At 47.1% G+C, this 20,854-nt stretch overlaps 1 protein-coding gene across 1 annotated transcript in view; it reads left to right on the top strand.

The window, feature by feature from the left end:
* IFFO1 (intermediate filament family orphan 1) overlaps positions 1-20,854 on the top strand; it is a 67,265-nt gene that overhangs the window by 22,472 nt on the left and 23,939 nt on the right. Inside the window, 2 exon segments of the mRNA XM_077467117.1 lie at positions 8,799-8,859; positions 13,186-13,281. Coding sequence (XP_077323243.1) covers positions 8,799-8,859; positions 13,186-13,281 — 157 coding nt within the window.

Raw genomic sequence — 20,854 nt, 5'->3', positions numbered from 1 at the left:
GATTTTCATGCAGTGCCTTTCTCCAGCTCTCATAGGAGGAGGTGAAATGTGTTTTCTCAGCAGATGGGGCCCGGGGGCCCGGGGGGGGGGGGGGGGGGGGCCGTGTTGTTCCGGAATTCCTAGCTTGCACCTGCGTGAGGTTCTTACCCAGAGGCCAAAAGGATGAGGCGCTGTGATTGGAGGAGAGCCACCGGACACGGACAGGCTGTTTACATTGGGCATTTTGAAATCTCCGGCAGTGTGATTGGCTGGAGCCGGGAGCAATGAAAAGACTTGTGTTTTTTTTTTTTTTTTTTAGAATTTGGGGGAGGGGAGGGAGTCGTTTTTTTAGCTCCGAGGTGTCAGGAGCCTCGGAAGCGTAAAAAAAAAGGGAAAACACTTGAACTCTTCTGTATTTTATTTGAGTCGCTGTTATTTTGTAGCAATGTAATGCCATTAAAGCCAATGTAGAGCCAATTTTTTTTTTTTTTAAAGAGAAACTTTAGTCCAGCCTGTGAATTGACTTTCCATCCCCCACTTACCTTTGGGGTTCCCTCAGACGGGATAAACATCCTCACAAGCCCAGTAAATCCCGTGGTTTTCTTCTCTTATTTGCCGCTCCTCCGTGCCGCCATCTTGAATCTTCCATAACCGGGAGTTGGCTCTATATGCACTACTTTTGGTGCAGTGCAATTCCGGCCCATTCAAATGAATGGGCTGAAAGCACATTGCACCCGTATCGCATGTGAATCGCACAGGAATGCACAGCGTGGTCCAGTGCGATTCGTGGTGTGAACGGCCCTTTGAGATCATTTTGGTATCCTTGCTATGAGCAAAAATAAATAAATTCTCATTGGCTGACGACACCTTTGACAATCTGTTTGACCAATCTCCTTTAGATCTACCATTCCAATGGTAACATCTGTTCCAGGACAACCAAGTGGAAAATTCCCCCTTCACTTTATAGGTATTTCCTCTCACTTCCAGGGACTCCTTTGTTAGGAAGTAAAGGGAAATCTCCCCAGTGGGACAGACAGCAAAATATAAACTTGGAAGCAGGTGTTAAAGTGGAGTTCCACCCAAAAATTGAACCCCCCCGTCTCACATTTGGCACCTTTCTGGGGGGAGGAGGGAGCAGATACCTGTCTAATACAAGTATTTTTCTCCCACTTCCTGGCACAGATCACCGCGGCGTTCGCCACTTCCGGCGCCCCACTCGCCCTCCCCCGCTGTCTTCTGGGAGACGCTCAGGTCCCAGAAGACAGCAGGGACCAGTCAGGACGTGCAGTGCGACTCGCGCATGCACAGTGGGGAACCAGAAAGTGAAGCGGCACAGCTTCACTTCCCAGTTCCCTTACCGAGGATGGCGGCGGGAGCACAGATCACCGCGGCGTTCGCCACTTCCGGCGCCCTACTCTGTCCTCCCCCGCTGTCTTCTGGGAGACGCTCAGGTCCCAGAAGACAGCAGGGACCAATCAGGACGCGCAGTGCGACTTGCGCATGCGCAGTGGGGAACCAGGAAGTGAAGCGGCACAGCTTCACTTCCCAGTTCCCTTACCGAGGATGGCGGCGGGAGCACAGATCACCGCGGCGTTCGCCACTTCCGGCGCCCTACTCTGTCCTCCCCCGCTGTCTTCTGGGAGACGCTCAGGTCCCAGAAGACAGCAGGGACCAGTCAGGACGCGCAGTGCGACTCGCGCATGCGCAGTGAGGAACCAGGAAGTGAAGCGGCACAGCTTCACTTCCTGATTCCCTTACCGAGGATGGCGGCGGGAGCTGCCGATAGCCGACGGACAGATCTGCTTCGGCTGCCGACATCGCGGGCACCCTGGACAGGTAAGTGTCCATATATTAAAAGTCAGCAGCTGCAGTATTCGTAGCTGCTGGCTTTTAGTATTTTTTTTTTTCCGGCGGACCTCCACTTTAAAGTGGTTGTAAACCCTTACAACACACTTTGACCTACAGGTAAGCCTAGATTAAGGCTTACCTGTAGGTCCAAGAAATATCTCCTAAACCTACACGGTTTAGGAGATATTTGCCGAAAGACAGGCACCATTGTGTACGGCACGCGCGCCGTAGACAGCGGCGCGCAGGAGCACTGAGCACGCCGACGGCGATATGCCACGCGTGGTGGCTCCCATGCGCATGCGCGGGAGTGACGTCATCGAGGCTTTGCCGAATGACAGCGGCGGAGCAGTGAGACCCACCGAGAAGATGGATGCTCTGGACTACAGGGGACAGCGGTGATTTCGCTGGCTCCTGTGTCAGGTAAGTGACACATAATGGACTACTATGCGATGCGATGCGATGGGATGCACAGTAGTCCATTATGCTTTACCTTTGCAGGGAATGAAAGAGGAAGTAACACTCATCAGGGTTTACTTCCTCTTTAAGCGAGGTCGTTCCTGTGCTGGTTATGTTCAGCACTTTCCAGGTGAAATGTATTTTCTGCTGTGTAAGTTGCACTGCTTAGTGAATGTTGGCCAGGAGAGGTGGTGCTGTCTGGTAGGTAAGGGTTAACTCTACTGACCAGGTTTTCCCGGGCTTTTCTGAAGAGTAAATCAAAAGTGTGGCTCTGAATATGACGTGTAACTATGACCCCGCCCAGTGGCGTAACTAGAACCTTCAGGGCCCCAATGCAAGAAACCATGAAGGGCCCTCCTGAACCCCAGCCAGGGCCCTTCCCTCCGAGTCCGGCGGTGGAACTCCAGGGCGTAATCACAGGTATGACCTTTGTGAGCCCTGTAGTTCCACCACTGGCATCAGTAGTTTTTTTTTATTATTTTTTACTTTATTTTTAGGTGCCCCATTGGGGGACTGTCCCTAGGCAGGATGGGGTCCCCGTCCCCAGAAGAAATGAGGTCCTTTTCTCCAGGGCAGATGAAGTTACTGCCCCCAGGTGAGAAGGGGTCCCTGTCCCCAGGGGAAGTGGGGGTCCCTGTCCCCACGTGAGAAGGGGTCCCTGTCCCCAGGGGGAGATGGAGGGGGTATGTAATGGTGTGTGGGGGATGGGGTCCTCTCACTCACCATGACCAAGCTGTAGGCCATGCACTCATCCATGTTGGCCAAGGGCTCCATCCAGTGTGCTGCACGGGCGATCAGCATATCTCCCAGAAAGACCTTTCATCATCTGTGTATGACGGGGAGGAGGGGGGCTGGCAGACAAGCCTGCAGTGTCCCCTGGGAAGCCGGCTCTCATAGGGCTGCACTGCATCTGTGTGCTTAAAGTTTGTTTACCCGGGAAAGGTTTGCAGTGCAGAGTGGGCCGGACTCGGGGTGGGTCGGGACTCTGGCTGGGGAGAACAGACATCGGACTGAGGGGCAATGCATGGAGCAGGAGAGGTGTACTCTGAGGAGCCGGCTGAGGACACAGGTCATGCGGGGAATGCACAACTAAAGAGCAGCCATATGTAGAGGGGGCTGCATGGGCCCCCTGCATCACAGGGCCCGGTTGCGGTCGCAACTGCTGCACCCCCTATAGTTACGCCCCTGACCCCGCCTCACCTTGGTTTTGTCCCTGAACATGGCAGTCACCTGCTATCAAGCTACCAGCACCTGGGGGTGCTGGGAGCAGAGCCGCAAGGGAAGCCCTCTCGTCAACTCTGCCTCCAATCAAGGTACATGGCAAAAAATCCTTTGTAACGCAAGAGTCGATTATTGGTAGGAAATCCATTACTTGGAAGCAAGAATCCACAGCAGGTAGTGAATCCGTTACTGGCAGCATAAGTCCATACAAGTCCATACCTCTTGGAACCCTGACTGGGTTCCCACAAGGGGTGGTGACCCCGACAGAGTAGCGGCTTACATCGGAGATGGTCAGTCCCCAAAAAGCCCCAGAGCTAGATTGCGTTCCCTTTTTATATGTTTTGTTCAGCAGAGGGCGGTACTCTTCAGAAAAGTGTAGCGCTGAATATACCAAAATGGGACACCATGTGTATAGTGGGCCAAAGGTATATGAAAAGATACAAATAGCGAATATAAGTGCTAAAACACAAAATACGATATTCAGAAACCTCATAAAGGTGTGTGTGGGGGGGGGGCAATAATGTGTTGTCCCAATAACATAAAAAAGTCCAGACGCTGATAAAAGAAGTATTGATAAACTTCATAAAACATGTAGAAACATGTAGAGTGATATACTATGGAATGATTAATTGTATTCATGCTTTACCACCTAGGTGGAAGACATTGTACTATTTGGATTCGATATCTATGTTTTTATTGTTTGTAAATAAAAATATACTTTTTATTATATATGTATTTTTTGCGATTTAAATTTAATATCATCTCTTCAGAACCTTAAAAGTCCCAGGGTTTTGTCAACCCCAAAGTTCCCCTTCCTTCTCTTTATGATTATTAGGGATGTGGTGCTAATGTTGTCTGAGGTTACCTCTATTGCTGGATATTCATAAAACTTACGTCCAATCAGATGACTGACGTTGGTTCCTCAGTGACAAATGATGTAATAGTGCAGACAAGGAACTGACTGTGTGGCACATTTCAAAACGGGGCGGACCTTCTTCTAATGGAAAGTTGTAGATAAATACTTCTTACCAGACAAGGTGGACCCAACTGTCGTACTACAGTGGGTCAGTCAAGCTTGTATCGGCCGAAAGCCAGATTGGTCATCGGTGGTACCAACTCAGATGTAAAAAGAGCCTGTAGAGGGATCTCTCCAAATGCAGACGTTCGATCAATCAACAGGGATGAATCCAGGCATGGCACAGCCAAGTATCCAGAGCTCAGACAGATCTTCAAAGCAGATGGAGATTGGATCTCAGTGGGGGGGTCCGTGTCGGGAGCCAGTGATAAATGGAGCGTTGTCACATTTAAACCATAATGCAAAGAAAGAAAAGAGGCTCCATATGGTGCAGGTCATTAAAAGGAGAAGATTTTTAATCATAATAAAAATATACAAACATCGATTCCAGGTGGCTGCATAAAATGTGATCACAAAAAATAGTAAAAGCAACGTGTGAAGCAGGACCTACGCGTTTCGACCTAAAGGCCTTTAACTTTTACTACTATTTTTTTTTTTTTTTTGTGATCACATTTTATGCAGCCATCTGGAATCGATGTTTGTATATTTTTATTATGATTAAAAATCTTCTCCTTTTAATGACCTGCACCATATGGAGCCTCTTTTCTTTCTTTGCATTATGGTTTAAATGTGACAACGCTCCATTTATCACTGGCTCCCGACACAGACTCCCCACTGAGATCCAATCTCCATCTGCTTTGAGGATCTGTCTGAGCTCTGGATACTTGGCTGTGCCATGTCTGGATTCATCCCGGTTGATTGATCGAACGTCTGCATTTGGAGAGATCCCTCTACAGGCTCTTTTTACATCTGAGTTGGTACCACCGATGACCAATCTGGCTTTCGGCCGCTACAAGCTTGATTGACCCACTGTAGAACGACAGTTGGGTCCACCTTGTCTGGTAAGAAGTATTTATCTACAACTTTCCATTAGAAGAAGGTCCGCCCCGTTTTGAAATGTGCCACACAGTCAGTTCCTTGTCTGCACTATTACATCATTTGTCACTGAGGAACCAACATCAGTCATCTGATTGGACGTAAGTTTTATGAAGTTTATCAATACTTCTTTTATCAGCGTCTGGACTTTTTCATGTTATTGTCACAACATAGGTAAACCCCCTACACTAATTTTGCCATGTAGTTGCCCACCCCATTAATTTGTTCAGATCTTCTTGCAAGGTTTCCACCTCCTGCGGAGAAGTTATTGCCCTGCTTAGCTTAGTATTGTCCGCAAATACAGAGACTGAGCTGTTTCCCCCATCCCCCTCCTCCAGGTCGTTTATGAATAAATTAAATAGGATTGGTCCCAGCACAGAACCCTGGGGGACCCCTCTACCCACCCCCGACCATGCTTTGTATAGTATGCCAACGGACCTTACTTTGTACAGTAATTACTTAAATCTTGTATATAGTCCCTTATCATTCCCTCCAGGAGCTTGCATACTATCGATGTTAGACTGACTGGTCTGTAATCCCCAGGGATGTATTTTGGGCCCTTTTTTAAATATTGGTGCTACATTGGCTTTTCTCCAATCAGCTGGTACCATTCCAGTCAGTAGACTGTCAGTAAAAATTATGAACAATGGTCTGGCAATTACTTGACTGAGCTCCTTAAGGACCCTCATACACCATAAGACAGCAGCATGGTCAGGAGGCAGACCTGGGGTCGGTACCGTGGGAAGCAGGCAGGTTCAGTAGTAAGCAAAGTCAGCACCAGGAGATCAGGCAGAGACTAGTCAGAGGCAAGCCAAGGTCAAAATCCACAGAGGAAGGTCAGGAACAAGCCGAGTCAGCAACGGAAGATCAATCAGCACAAGGAACACGGGTCAGAGGAAGCTGAAGAACACCCAGCAGGGTCTCCTTTAACCACTTCAATACCGAGCACTTTTACTCTCTTCCTGCCCAGGACAATTTTCAGCGCTGTCACTCTTTGAATGACAATTGCGCCGTCATGCTACACTGTACCCAAACTACATTTTTATCATTTTCTTCCCACAAATAAAGCTTTCTTTTGGTGGTATTTGATCACCACTGGGGCTTTTATTTTTTGCTAAACAAACTAAAAATGTCTCAAATTTTTGAAAAAAAAATACATTTTTCTAAAATCTTGTTTTCTCCTTCACTGACGGATGCTGATAAGGTGGCACTGATGAGGAGGCATTATTATGTAGAATTGATGGGCACTGATATGCAGTACTTGTGGGCACTGGTAGGTGACACTGACAAGCGGCACTGATGGTCACTGACAGGTGGCACTGGCACTAATTGATGGAACTGATTGGCACTATTAGAGGGCACTTATAGGCAGCACTGATGACAGCCTTTACTGATGGCCACTGATTGGCATTTGTGAAGGGCACTGATTGGCACTTTGGGCACTGATTGGCACTGACTGGCAGCTGATGGGCAGTGATTGGCAGATGTGGTGGGCAACTCTGATGGGAGCTGAAATGATAATCAATGCACTGATTATGAGCGCTGACCCCTAACGACAGGAGAGCCGCCTACTGGCTCTCCCTGTCAGTGCAAGCCGAGGAAAGCCGTTTACCTAAACTTCCTGGTTAAATGCTGTGATCGGTCCCAGCTAATCATGTGGTAAAGAGCCTATGTCAGAGGCTCTTTACCTAGATTGGAGTTGTGGTGTGTCAGAGTGACACACCACACCACCATTCACCGCACTGCGCGCCCCCTTGCTTGTCCTGCTGGACGTCATATGACATCCAGCCAGGATTAGGCAACCACCGCCCGGCCGTCATTCTGCTATAGGCCGGGGCGGGCAGTGGTTACAGAGGCTGTTTGGCGGCAAAACGCAATGATGTGCGCACCAATGTGCGCTGGTGCACAGAAATGCACCTATGTGTCAGCGCACGCTGGAAATTAGCCTGGCCTCCTCTGTGTGCTGGTATATGTGCACGAGCATTAGCTGTACGAGAATTTGCAGTAGCTGCAGGAGAATTAGGATTGGCTGAACTAGCTTCCTGACACTTTTGATAGACTTTAGGTATGACTACCTCTGGGGCACTACAACAGAGACACTAAGAGAACTTTCTCAGGGATGTGTGTTGGAGGTGTGTCGGAGAACGGTTTCTTTGTTACCGTCACTACTTTAGTAAAAGAACTTTGTTGTTCAGTTCAACTGCCCGGTCCGAAGTCATTAAAGGGGTGCATGCAAGGCATATCAAAAGAACGGGGCTTAATTAAGTTGACGAGAGAAGTTAGAGAAGATACAGTACATGTGTCCAACCAGCAGAGAAGCTGTCTTAGGGAGGCTATATTGCCGTTGCTAATGAATACTGTACTAGTGTCAAGTACCTATGCAACCAACCAGCCAGGAAGTGGGTGACCTGGCATGGGAGACAGAGACTCTGGTAGTGAAGGGGTTTAATGCTCGGCCCTTTTACTGGCGACTGGTTCCACACATACTGGGACCGTCCTTACTGCTCGGAGTGATTAAGGACCAAGACTGGGAGTCATGAGTGATGAAGTGAGGCCTCGGGAGGAGAACAAGCATGGGTTCATGAGTATTGAGCTTCTTGTATCCAATAGCAACATACGGGGTCATAGTCACTGGGAGTGAGGTGACGGGACTGCTGGGTTGGTGGAGACTAGTACATGCTCTGGGGTACAGGCTCAGAAATGCTGCACACCTGGGGAGAGGTGTGTTTGTAGTGCAAACGTGTCAACAGCATAAATGTTTGACCATGGAAACTCAAAGTGTGTACCCAGAGAAGTCCGGCTTTTTACCTAAAGTGCTGCCTTAACAAGAATTTCACATGACAGCGGCCTCTGCCCCCCCCACTGGGGACACTAGCACTGGCTCACTCTGGGGTCCCCACGCTCAGACATGGAGCCCCGCCCACAAACTGACATGTTTTATCGGTTCCCTACTCTACACAAAACTAAAAAAAAAATAATGTTTGGCTTCACATACAGTATGCTGTAATATTTATTCTTGTCACGTAAATCTTTGTCTGATGAGTCAAAGGATCAGAATGCAACATATGTGGGTGACTCTTCTGCTCGTGTAGCATGATTAGTCTGCTAAAAATCCATGGAAGCTATAAGTTTAAAAAAATAAAATAAAAATGCGGTATAGTAAAATGCTGAAGGATATTTAGAGGCCGCTATGTCAAAATCATCTTAGAATGGATTATTCCTTGAAATGCCCTGCCCCCAACCTCAATGTTCAGCCACATCCCTCACGCACGTGTGTTTGAATCAATTCTCCTCTTTTTTTTTTTGCCTACAACTCTCCTGATTCTGTTTTTTTTCCTTCTAGATGGGAGGAGGAATATTCAGCTCGCGTACAGCTGCAGCAGAGAGTGGCGGAGCTGGATGAGGTGAGATGGAATCTTCCTCAGTATGTCATACTTTACATCTCAGATATGGCCTCCTGCAGTCCCTGCCCCCCATCTCAGCCATAATGGCGGCCGTTCTGCATCCTTCCACATACCCTAGGCAGGAAATGTCCACGAAATCTCCACTAATTTACATTTCCACCTGGTCATAACATAATAATCCAATAAATGCTAATACGTAGAATTTGGGTAAAATTTTGGGCCATATTTTACAACGTACTAAACACATAGCGCTCTTCTGCTATTCACAAATTTGGAATTTCTATTTAAAGTAGTATGGCAGCTTGATAAATCAGGACCAAAAGTGTTTGATGAATTCCATGTATGTCTTTTTTTTTTTTTTTTTTTGCCTACTTACGTTGGTCTAGCGTGGACCAATGTAAGTAGGTATGTGTCATTCCTGTGGGATGCCCATGGGAGCTGAAAATCACTGTAGTAGACACCACTACTACACCGCTACTACAGTGATCTCCACTAGCTTCTGAGTCCTGTGCCCAGCAGCTTTCCTGGTGCATTGTGAACACAGGAGGTCTCTCACCATTCACAGAACATCTTGCATTTTTCACAATAAACGCAAAGTGCTCTCTGATTGGACAAGGTGGAGAGGTGGGATGGTGACATCACACCTCACCTAATCGGATAACGCTATGCCCTCATTGAGAAAAAAATCAAGGAGTTCTGCAAATGGCACCCATGCCGGGCCAGCCACTTCCTGTGTTCACTATACGGCTGGACAGCTGATTGGCGTGGGACCTGAAAGCCAGCAGAAATCAGTGTAGTAGCTGAGTCTACTAAAGTAATTTCCAGTTTACACAAGGATTAGCCAAGTAGGACACATACATACACTACATACTTTGGTCCAAAGTTGTGCAAATCTTAGAATTTGGTGGAACAGAAACCCAAATTCGTTGACAAGTAAATCGGATCTCATATACGTGTTTCATTTGTATATTTAACAGTTTGACTGTCAGTAAGCTTTTGAGTATTATATCTTGAATAACGTTACCAAACTCGGGTTACTTGCATGTATGTGGGTGTACATTAGAGACCATGGATGACTTTCATCTCCAGGCTAGACTTGGAAGTGCCTGTCTTGAATTCCCCATGGCCAACAGGCATACCCCAGGCATCACCATCCTCTTGGATACTTGTTTATGGCTCCAGTAAAAAACAGAAATCCCAACCCCTACTAGGCCCTCTCAAAACCAGAGGTCGTGTCTAGGAAGGTTCTCATTCATCCAGGTCATGGCATAGCTGCAAGTAGCAAGATACATTCAACTGGACTTATTCTATAATGATCCAATCGCTATGGAATGTGTCAAGGCTTCCTGATTTCCTGACACCAATTGTGGGATTATGTAGCTAGAACAGTGAGGTTCCAAAACTTTCACACTTCCCATCCTATTCATGGACAATCAGTATCTGCCTTCTCAAATTCCATGATGACTGGAATAAGGTGTAGATATAAATGTATGTTTCTGACACTCATTAGAACCTGAAGAAGTGGCATGGATAAGCAATGAAGCGTCTTCAACATTACAGAACAAGTCCAGTTGACTGTGACTAACTAGTACTAGATATATCATAACCTGGATACCGGAGAACCTTCAATGACAAATGAAGAAGGCACTTGGATGAGTGGTGAAAGGTCTTCATCATTAAAGAACAAGTCCAGTTGAATGTGATTAATGATTAATAAATATACCATGACCTGGATAAATGAGAACTTTCTCCAACTAAAGAAGACACTTTCACCTTCAACATTTCAAAACAAGTCCAGTTGAATGTGACTTCTACTACTTGATATACCATGACCTGGATACTGGAGACCCTTCTCCGACAAAAGAAGACCCTTTGAGTGGTGACAGGTCTTCAACATTTCAGAACAAGTCCAGTTGAATGTGATTAACGATTAATAGATATACCATGACCTGGATAAATGAGGACTTTCTCCAACAACTAAAGAACACACTTGGATGAGTATTAAAAGGTCTTCAACATTTCAGTCCAGTTGAATGTGACTAACTACTACCAGATATACGATGACCTGGATAAATGAGAACTTTCTCCAACAACTGAAGAAGACAGTTGGTTGAGTAGTGAAAAGTCTTCAGCATTTCAGTTCAGTTGAATGTGACTACTGCAACCAGCTATACCATGATCTGGATACTTGAGAACCTTTAATGACAACTAAAGAAGACACTAAGAGTGGTGAAAGGTCTTCAACATTTCAAAACAAGTCCAGTTGTCTGTTACTACTACTACTTGATGTACCATGACCTTGATACTGGAGAACCTTCTCCGACAAATGAAGAAGACACTTGGATGAGTGGTGAAAGGTCTTCAACATTTCAGAACAAGTCCAGTTGAAAGTGATTGACGATTAATAGATATACCATAACCTGGATAAATGAGAACTTCCTCCAACAACTAAGGAAGACACTTGGATGAGTGGGAAAAGGTCTTCAACATTTCAGTCTAGTTGAATGTGACTAACTACTACTAGATATATGATGCATAACTGAGAACTTTCTCCAACACCCAAAGACACTTGGTTGAGTGATGAAAAGTCTTCAGAATTTCAGTTCAGTTGAATGTGATTACTACTACTACCAGCTATACCATGATCTGGATACTGGAGGACCTGCAATGACAACTAAAGAAGACACTTGGATGAGTATTAAAAGGTCTTCAACATTTCAGTCCAGTTGAATGTGACTAACTACTACTAGATATATGATGACCTGGATAAATGAGAACTTTCTCCAACAACTGAAGAAGACAGTTGGTTGAGTGGTGAAAAGTCTTCAGCATTTTAGTTCAGTTGAATGTGACTACTGCAACCAGCTATACCATGATCTGAATACTTGAGAACCTTCTCCGACAAATGAAGAAGACACTTGGATGAGTGGTGAGGGGTCTTCAACATTTCAGAACAAGTCCAGTTGACTGTGACTACTACTTGATATACCATGACCTGGATACTGGAGAACCTTCTCCGACAAATGAAGAAGACACTTGGATGAGTGGTGAGGGGTCTTCAACATTTCAGAACAAGTCCAGTTGACTGTGACTACTACTTGATATACCATGACCTGGATACTGGAGAACCTTCTCCGACAAATGAAGAAGACACTTGGATGAGTGGTGAAAGGTCTTCAACATTTCAGAACAAGTCCAGTTGACTGTGACTACTACTACTTGATATACCATGACCTGGATACTGGAGAACCTTCTCCGACAAATGAAGAAGAAGGTATACCATGATCTGGATACTGGAGGACCTGCAATGACAACTAAAGAAGACACTTGGATGAGTAATGAGAGGTCTTCAACATTTCAAAACAAGTCCAGTTGACTGTGACTACTACTACTTGATGTACCATGACCTGGATACTGGAGAACCTTCTCCGACAAATGAAGAAGACACTTGGATGAGTGGTGAAAGGTCTTCAACATTTCAGAACAAGTCCAGTTGAAAGTGATTGACGATTAATAGATATACCATGACCTGGATAAATGAGAACTTTCTCCAACAACTAAGGAAGACACTTGGATGAGTGGGAAAAGGTCTTCAACATTTCAGTCTAGTTGAATGTGACTAACTACTACTAGATATATGATTTCTCCAACATCCAAAGACACTTAGTTGAGTGATGAAAGGTCTTCAGAATTTCAGTTCAGTTGAATGTGACTACTACTACTACCAGCTATACCATGATCTGGATACTGGAGGACCTGCAATGACAACTAAAGAAGACACTTGGATGAGTAGTGAGGGGTCTTCAACATTTCAAAACAAGTCCAGTTGAATGTCACCAACTACTACTAGCCGTACCATGACCAGGATAAATGAGAACCTGCTCCGACAAATGAAGAAGACACTTGCATGAGTGGTGAAAGGTCTTCAGATTTTCAAAACAAGTTTAGTTGAATGTGACTACTACTTCTAGCTATACCATGACCTGGATAACTGAGAATCTTCAATGATTATGACCAAGGGATCCAGGAGAAGGTAGGATGTCTGGACTTCAAAACATAGTATTTATTGGAGCCATAAACAAGCATCCAGCAAGTGAGGATACTGGGGTACGCCAGGCGAGGAATGCAACTGGCTTGGATAAGATACAAAGTCTTCACCATTACGGATCACATGCAGTTGAATGAGTCTAACTACTACTAACTATACCAGAGGTCATGTTGCTTTATTTAATGTATTATAGTAGGTAAGTCCATGTATCTACAGAAATCCTTGTGTCCACCTCCTATGTATTGTTTCTGATATTATCCTTCCCTCTCTCTGTGCAGGAGGCTCAGGAGTCCGCTCTATACCAGGAGGAACTAGCCATGAAGGTCAAACAGCTAAAGGCCGAGCTTGTCGTCTTCAAGGGGTTGATGAGCAACGTGAGTACGCCATGATGCAGATTATTTTCACTTGTTGTTTCTTTTTTGTGTTTTCTCACCAGCTCATCTGTGAGGTTTTCTGTGTTCCCACGCTGGACATTTCCCTCAGTTCTCCTCGTTTGGGGAACATTACTGAGCGTCATTACAGCGCCCCCTAACCCACGACACACTGCTCTGCATTGGGGTGCCATATATTTAACATGGAACCCCAAGGGGCACAAGTGTGAAAGTTTGCAAAAAACAGACACCACGTGTTCGGCATAGCTGTACCAATAGGGTTGCCACCTTTTCTTCAAGCCAAACCTGAGTACTTTAGCGGTACACAACAATTTTTTTTTAAGGGAGAACTCTGTGGACTCTGGTGTATAGGGGAACTCTGTGGACCCTGGTGTATAGGGGAACTCTGTGGACTCTGGTGTATAGGGGAACTCTGTGGACCCTGGTGTATAGGGGAACTCTGTGGACTCTGGTGTATAGGGGAACTCTGTGGACCCTGGTGTATAGGGGAACTCTGTGGACCCTGGTGTATAGGGGAACTCTGTGGACCCTGGTGTATAGGGGAACTCTGTGGACCCTGGTGTATAGGGGAACTCTGTGGACCCTGGTGTATAGGGGAACTCTGTGGACTCTGGTGTATAGGGGAACTCTGTGGACTCTGGTGTATAGGGGAACTCTGTGGACTCTGGTGTATAGGGGAACTCTGTGGACTCTGGTGTATAGGGGAACTCTGTGGACTCTGGTGTATAGGGGAACTCTGTGGACCCTTGTGTATAGGGGAACTCTGTGCACTCTGGTGTATAGGGGAACTCTGTGCACTCTGGTGTATAGGGGGACTCTGTGCACTCTGGTGTATAGGGGGACTCTGTGCACTCTGGTGTATAGGGGGACTCTGTGCACTCTGGTGTATAGGGGAACTCTGTGGACTCTGGTGTATAGGGGAACTCTGTGGACTCTGGTGTATAGGGGAACTCTGTGGACTCTGGTGTATAGGGGAACTCTGTGGACTCTGGTGTATATGGGAACTCTGTGGACTCTGGTGTATAGGGGAACTCTGTGGACCCTTGTGTATAGGGGAACTCTGTGCACTCTGGTGTATAGGGGAACTCTGTGGACTCTGGTGTATAGGGGAACTCTGTGCACTCTGGTGTATAGGGGAACTCTGTGCACTCTGGTGTATAGGGGAACTCTGTGCACTCTGGTGTATAGGGGAACTCTGTGGACTCTGGTGTATAGGGGAACTCCGTGCACTTTGGTGTATTGGGGAACTCTGTGGACTCTGGCGTATAGGGGAACTCCGTGCACTCTGGTGTATAGGGGATCTCTGTGCACTCTGGTGTATAGGGGAACTCTGTGGACTCTAGTGTATAGGGGAACTCTGTGCACTCTGGTATATAGGGGAACTCCGTGCACTCTGATATATAGGGCAACTCTGTGGACTCTGTTGTATAGGGGAACTCCGTGCACTCTGGTGTATAGGGGATCTCTGTGCACTCTGGTGTATAGGGGATCTCTGTGCACTCTGGTGTATAGGGGATCTCTGTGCACTCTGGTGTATAGGGGAACTCTGTGCACTCTGGTGTATAGGGGAACTCCGTGCACTCTGGTATATAGGGGAACTCCGTGGACTCTGGTGTATAGGGGAACTCCGTGCACTCTGGTGTATAGGGGAACTCCGTGCACTCTGGTGTATAGGGGATCTCTGTGCACTCTGGTGTATAGGGGAACTCTGTGCACTCTGGTGTATAGGGGAACTCTGTGCACTCTGGTGTATAGGGGAACTCTGTGCACTCTGGTGTATAGGGGAACTCTGTGCACTCTGGTGTATAGGGGAACTCTGGTGTATAGGGGAACTCTGGTGTATAGGGGAACTCTGGTGTATAGGGGAACTCCGTGCACTCTGGTGTATAGGGGAACTCTGTGCACTCTGGTGTATAGGGGAACTCCGTGCACTCTGGTGTATAGGGGAACTCTGTGGACTCTGGCGTATAGGGGAACTCCGTGCACTCTGGTGTATAGGGGATCTCTGTGCACTCTGGCGTATAGGGGATCTCTGTGCACTCTGGTGTATAGGGGAACTCTGTGGACTCTGGTGTATAGGGGAACTCTGTGCACTCTGGTATATAGGGGAACTCTGTGGACTCTGGTGTATAGGGGAACTCCGTGCACTCTGGTATATAGGGGAACTCTGTGGACTCTGGTGTATAGGGGAACTCTGTGCACTCTGGTATATAGGGGAACTCTGTGGACTCTGGTGTATAGGGGAACTCTGTGGACTCTGGTGTATAGGGGAACTCTGTGGACTCTGGTGTATAGGGGAACTCTGTGGACTCTGGCGTATAGGGGAACTCCGTGCACTCTGGTGTATAGGGGATCTCTGTGCACTCTGGCGTATAGGGGATCTCTGTGCACTCTGGTGTATAGGGGAACTCTGTGGACTCTGGTGTATAGGGGAACTCTGTGCACTCTGGTATATAGGGGAACTCTGTGGACTCTGGTGTATAGGGGAACTCCGTGCACTCTGGTATATAGGGGAACTCTGTGGACTCTGGTGTATAGGGGAACTCTGTGCACTCTGGTATATAGGGGAACTCTGTGGACTCTGGTGTATAGGGGAACTCTGTGGACTCTGGTGTATAGGGGAACTCTGTGGACTCTGGTGTATAGGGGAACTCTGTGGACTCTGGTGTATAGGGGAACTCTGTGGACTCTGGTGTATAGGGGAACTCTGTGCACTCTGGTGTATAGGGGAACTCCGTGCACTCTGGTGTATAGGGGAACTCTGATGTAAGGTAGTTTCTGCTCACCAAATGTCCCACTTACACCAGCGTTCCCATCATTCCCCCTTAAATTAGGATTGCCAAAGCCCACCTCATATCAGAGCATGCAGGGCACCCCTTACATCTTAGTCCCCCTTACCTTAGTGTATTCACTCACTTGGAGGCAGGAGAGAGAAGGGGGAGACTTTATTCACAGACACTGGATGGGGAGCTCACTCACTCGAGGATGGAGGCTCAGGCATTGACACCTTTTATCCACGATTGATCTGCCGGTTGCTAAACTTCAAACATTTAGCCCTTTCCAGGGGCACAGGATGCCAGGGATTGGAATATGGGTGAGCAGATGGATGTAGGGGTAGGCTTGGGAGGGGATCAAGCCCTCTCTCCTCTGCTGTATGGGGGGTGCGGCCCCTGTGCACACCTCTGCACTCTATAGTTGTGGTACTTGGTTACTTGGGGAGCCACAGTCCATTCTGAATATTGTGTCCGGGTTTTAGGAGGTCTGAAACCCGGACACACTATTTGAAAACCCGGACTGTCTGGGTGAATCTCGGATGGGTGGCAACCCTATGTGCAAACTTAAAATCCACCAAACATGACAGGAAAAGTATATTAACAGACTATGGCCTTGTTTACATGGGCAGCTGAGGGGCAGTAAAAACAGGTGTTTGAATTGTAGATTTACTACCCCATTATACAGCATACCGCCCTGGCAACACCGGTGTGTAAATATTTTATGAAGACCACTGACTGTGCAATCGCCTAAGCGTATTCAAATATGGGTAGCCACCAACATTGACATGTATCCAGGGCCATTTTAAGGCAGGGCAAAAGGGGCAGCTGCCCTGGGCCCTGTCATTGTTGTGGGGCCCAAAGCAGCTGCCTCATACTTGCCAACTATCCTGGTTTAAATTCTCTCGTCCCTTGAGGTTTTAGTCCCGTGCTGTGTCCCGATATCTCAGTGTGAAGTGCCGTTACTAATACTGCCAAGCTCTGCCCTATCATTGTGTACAGATGACTCACCTGCAGACCCTGTGTTTACATGTCAATTACCGGCATTCATATGTAAATAGCGGCAGCCGGCAGCATTGATATGTATATCATGCCTCCCTGAGGTCATATACACAGTAATCTCTAGCAACCAATCAACAAGCAGAAATCATGTGCTGTAACTAATCAGTGAGCCGTAATGTGTGCTGTAACCTCTAGCAACCAATCAGTGAGCGGTAATGATACACCGTAATCTCTGGCAACCAATCGCAATCGCTGCCTGATCTGATCTGATTCAGTAAACTGATTTTGAGTCTAGCTGCTATTTATTGTATGTCTCAGAGCAGGTGGAGAGCGAAACTGCATGGGAGGGGGCCCCCCAAGAAAAGTTTTGCCCCGGAGTCCAATCAATAATAAAGACGGCCCCGCATGTATCCCTCTGTGCAAATACAAAAGGAAAAGAATGCGGCGCTACCAAAGTGTAGCGATAACTTCTTTTCATGAATTACATTAATGACGGCCAACGCCTATAATGGATACCCCTTGCGGTGAACTCCCAGCGCAGAGGGCGATATACAAAGATATGCGGGCCTACGGGGAAAAAAAGCCCAGCCCAGTGGAGCCGCGTATCTGAGAACGCTCGGTATGAAGGGGTTAATAACTTAGGTTAACCAATAAAGGGTATCAAAAAACGGTTCCTGCTGGGCCTTAAGCCTATTGGTAGCAGCGCAGTGGGTGTGTCTTCACACCCGCCTGCCCAGATATATGTGTATATATATATATATATATATATATATATATATATATAAATATATACACGCTTTACGCAGCGCCCGCTCCCAGCACACTGACCGAGCTGACGCCGGCTCCCTATCATGTGACCCCCTGCGACAGCCAATCCACAGTGGTCATAGGACCAGGAACTCTGCCTCCCAGCGGTGCGGTCCACCCAAAGGCCCGCCGAGAGGCGCCAGCGAGGAGTTAAACTCCAGAAGTTGTACAAATCAGAGACGACTTCATACGGATGTCATAATCAGAAATTCACTGATCTTGAAAGGCCCGACATACTTTCCTTCCTCGGAGAACCAAACTGACTGCGGGAGATTAGAGAAGAGGCGTCGGGAGACACAGCAACAGTGTTTGATCCTCCAGGGAAAAGAGACGCTGCACCTAGACGATTGGATCTGATTGATGTCCCTGTCATCTTCTCATAAAAGAGGAAACTCATATATACAGTATCTAATAAAAGTAAGTACACCCCTCAGTGACATTTCTTCTCTCTTTTCATGTGACAACACTGAAGAAATGACACTTGTCTACAATGTAAAGTAGTGAGTGTACAGCTTGTATAACAGTGTAAATTTCCTGTCCCCTCAAAATAACTCAACACACAGCCATTAATGTCTAAACCACTGGCAACAAAAGTCAGTACACCCCTAAGTGAAAATCTCCAAATTGGGCCCCAGTTAGCCATTTTCCCTCCCCCGTGTCATGTGACTCGTTAGTGTAAAGCCCCATACACACTATCAGTTTTTCTGCTGAGTTTTTCCTTCAGGTTTACCAAAACCATGTAGTGCGAGGGACGGCCTGATTGCATACAAATTTAAACTCCTAAGGTTTGACCTCATATTATATGGTTTTGGTAAATCTGAAGGAAAAACTCAGCAGAAAAACTGATAGTGTGTGTATGGGGCTTTACAAGATCTCAGGTGTGAATGGGGAGCAGGTGTGTTAAATTTGGTGTTATCGCTCTCACTCTCTCATACCGGTCACTGGAAGTCCAACATGGCACCTCATGGCAAAGAACTCTCTGAGGATCTGAAAAAAAAGAATGGTTGCTCTACATAAAGATGGCCTAGGCCAGGGATGTGCAATTAGTGGACCTCCAGCTGTTGCAGAACTACAATTCCCATGAGGCATAGCGAGACTCTGACAGCCACAAGCATAACACCCAGAGGCAGAGGCATGATGGTACTTGTAGTTTTCCAACAGCTGGAGGTCCGCTAATTGCATATCCCAGGCCTAGGCTATAAGAAGATCGCCAAGACCCCGAAACTGAGCTGCAGTACGGTGGCCAAGACCATACAGCAGTATAACAGGACGGGTTCCCCTCAGAACAGGCCTCGCCATGGTCCACCAAAGAAGTTGAGGTCACGTGCTCAGCGTCATATCCAGAGGTTGTCTTTGGGAAATAGACGTATGAGTGCTGCCAGCATTGCTGCAGAGGTTGTAGGGGGGGTGGGGGGGTCAGCCTGTCAGTGCTCAGACCATACGCCGCACACTGCATCAAATTGGTCTGCATGGCTGTCATCCCAGAAGGAAGCCTCTTCTAAAGATGATGTACAAGAAAGACCACAAACAGTTTGCTGAAGACAAGCAGACTAAGGAGATGGATTACTGGAACCATGTCCTGTGCTCTGATGAGACCAAGATAAAGGTATTTGGTGTCAGATGGTGTCAGGCGTGTGTGGGGGGCAACCAGGTGAGGAGGACAAAGACAAGTGTGTCTTGTCTACAGTCAGGCATGGTGGTGGGGGTGTCATGGTCTGGGGCTGCATGAGTGCTGCCGGCACTGGGGGGCTACAGATCATTGAGGGGACCATGAATGCCAACATGTACTGTGACATACTGAAGCAGAGCATGATCCCCCTCCCTTCAGAGACTGGACCGCAGGGCAGTATTCCAACATGATAACCCCCCCAAACACACCTCCAACACCACCACTGCCTTGCTAAAGAAGCTGAGGGTAAAGGTGATGGACTGGCCAAGCATGTCTCCAGACCTAAACCCTATTGATCATCTGTGGGCGATCCTCAGAGGGAAGGTGGAGGAGGGGAAGGTCTCCAACATCCACCAGCTCTGTGATGTCATCATGGGGGAGGGGAAGAGGACTCCAGTGGTGATCTGTGAAGCTCTGCTGACCTCCATGCCCAAGAGGGTGAAGGCAGTGCTGGGAAATAATGGCGGCCACACAAAATATTGACACTTTGGGCCCAATTTGGAGATTTTCACTTAGGGGTGTCCTGACTTTTGTTGCCAGCGGTTTAGACATTAATGGCTGTGTGTTGAGTTATTTTGAGGGGACAGGAAATTTACACTGTTATACAAGCTGTACACTCACTACTTTACATTGTAGACAAGTGTCATTTCTTCAGTGTTGTCACATGAAAAGAGAGAAGATTTACACACATGTGACTGAGGGGTGTACTTACTTTTGTCAGATACTGTACAGTAAGAGGGCCGTGCTTGTGCACATATCATATACACTACTATATTGTCAAAAGTATTGGGACACCTGCCTTTACACGCACATGAACTTTAATGGCACCCCAGTCTTAGCCCGGAGGGATCAATATTGAGTTGGCCCTTTGCAGCTATACCAGCTTCACCTCTTCTGGGAAGGCCGTCCACAAGGTTTAGGAGATGTGTCTATGGGAATGTTTGACCATTCTGCCAGAAGAGCATTTGTGAGGTCAGGCACTGATGTTGGACAAGAAAGCCTGGACCACAGTCTCTGCTCTAATTCATCCCAAAGGTGTTCTATGGGGGGTTGAGGTCAGGACTCTGTGCAGGCCAGTCAAGTTCCTCCACCCCAAACTCGCTCATCCATGTCTTTATGGACCTTGCTTTGTGCACTGGTGAGCAGTCATGTTGGAACAGGAAGAGGCCGTCCCCAAACTGATCCCACAAAGTTGGAAATTGTGCAAAATGTCTTGGTATGCTGACGCCTTAAGAGCTTCTTTCACTGGAACTAAGAGGGCCAAACCCAACCCCTGAAAAACAACCCCCACACCATCATTCCCCTT

Source organism: Lithobates pipiens, unplaced genomic scaffold, assembly GCF_037356315.1.
Source record: "Lithobates pipiens isolate NorthernLeopardFrog02 unplaced genomic scaffold, aLitPip1_a1.2 Scaffold_47, whole genome shotgun sequence".
Classification (NCBI taxonomy): Eukaryota; Metazoa; Chordata; class Amphibia; order Anura; family Ranidae; genus Lithobates; species Lithobates pipiens.
The sequence above is the reverse complement of the archived record's forward strand: the minus strand, read 5'-3'. Positions and strand labels throughout refer to the sequence as shown.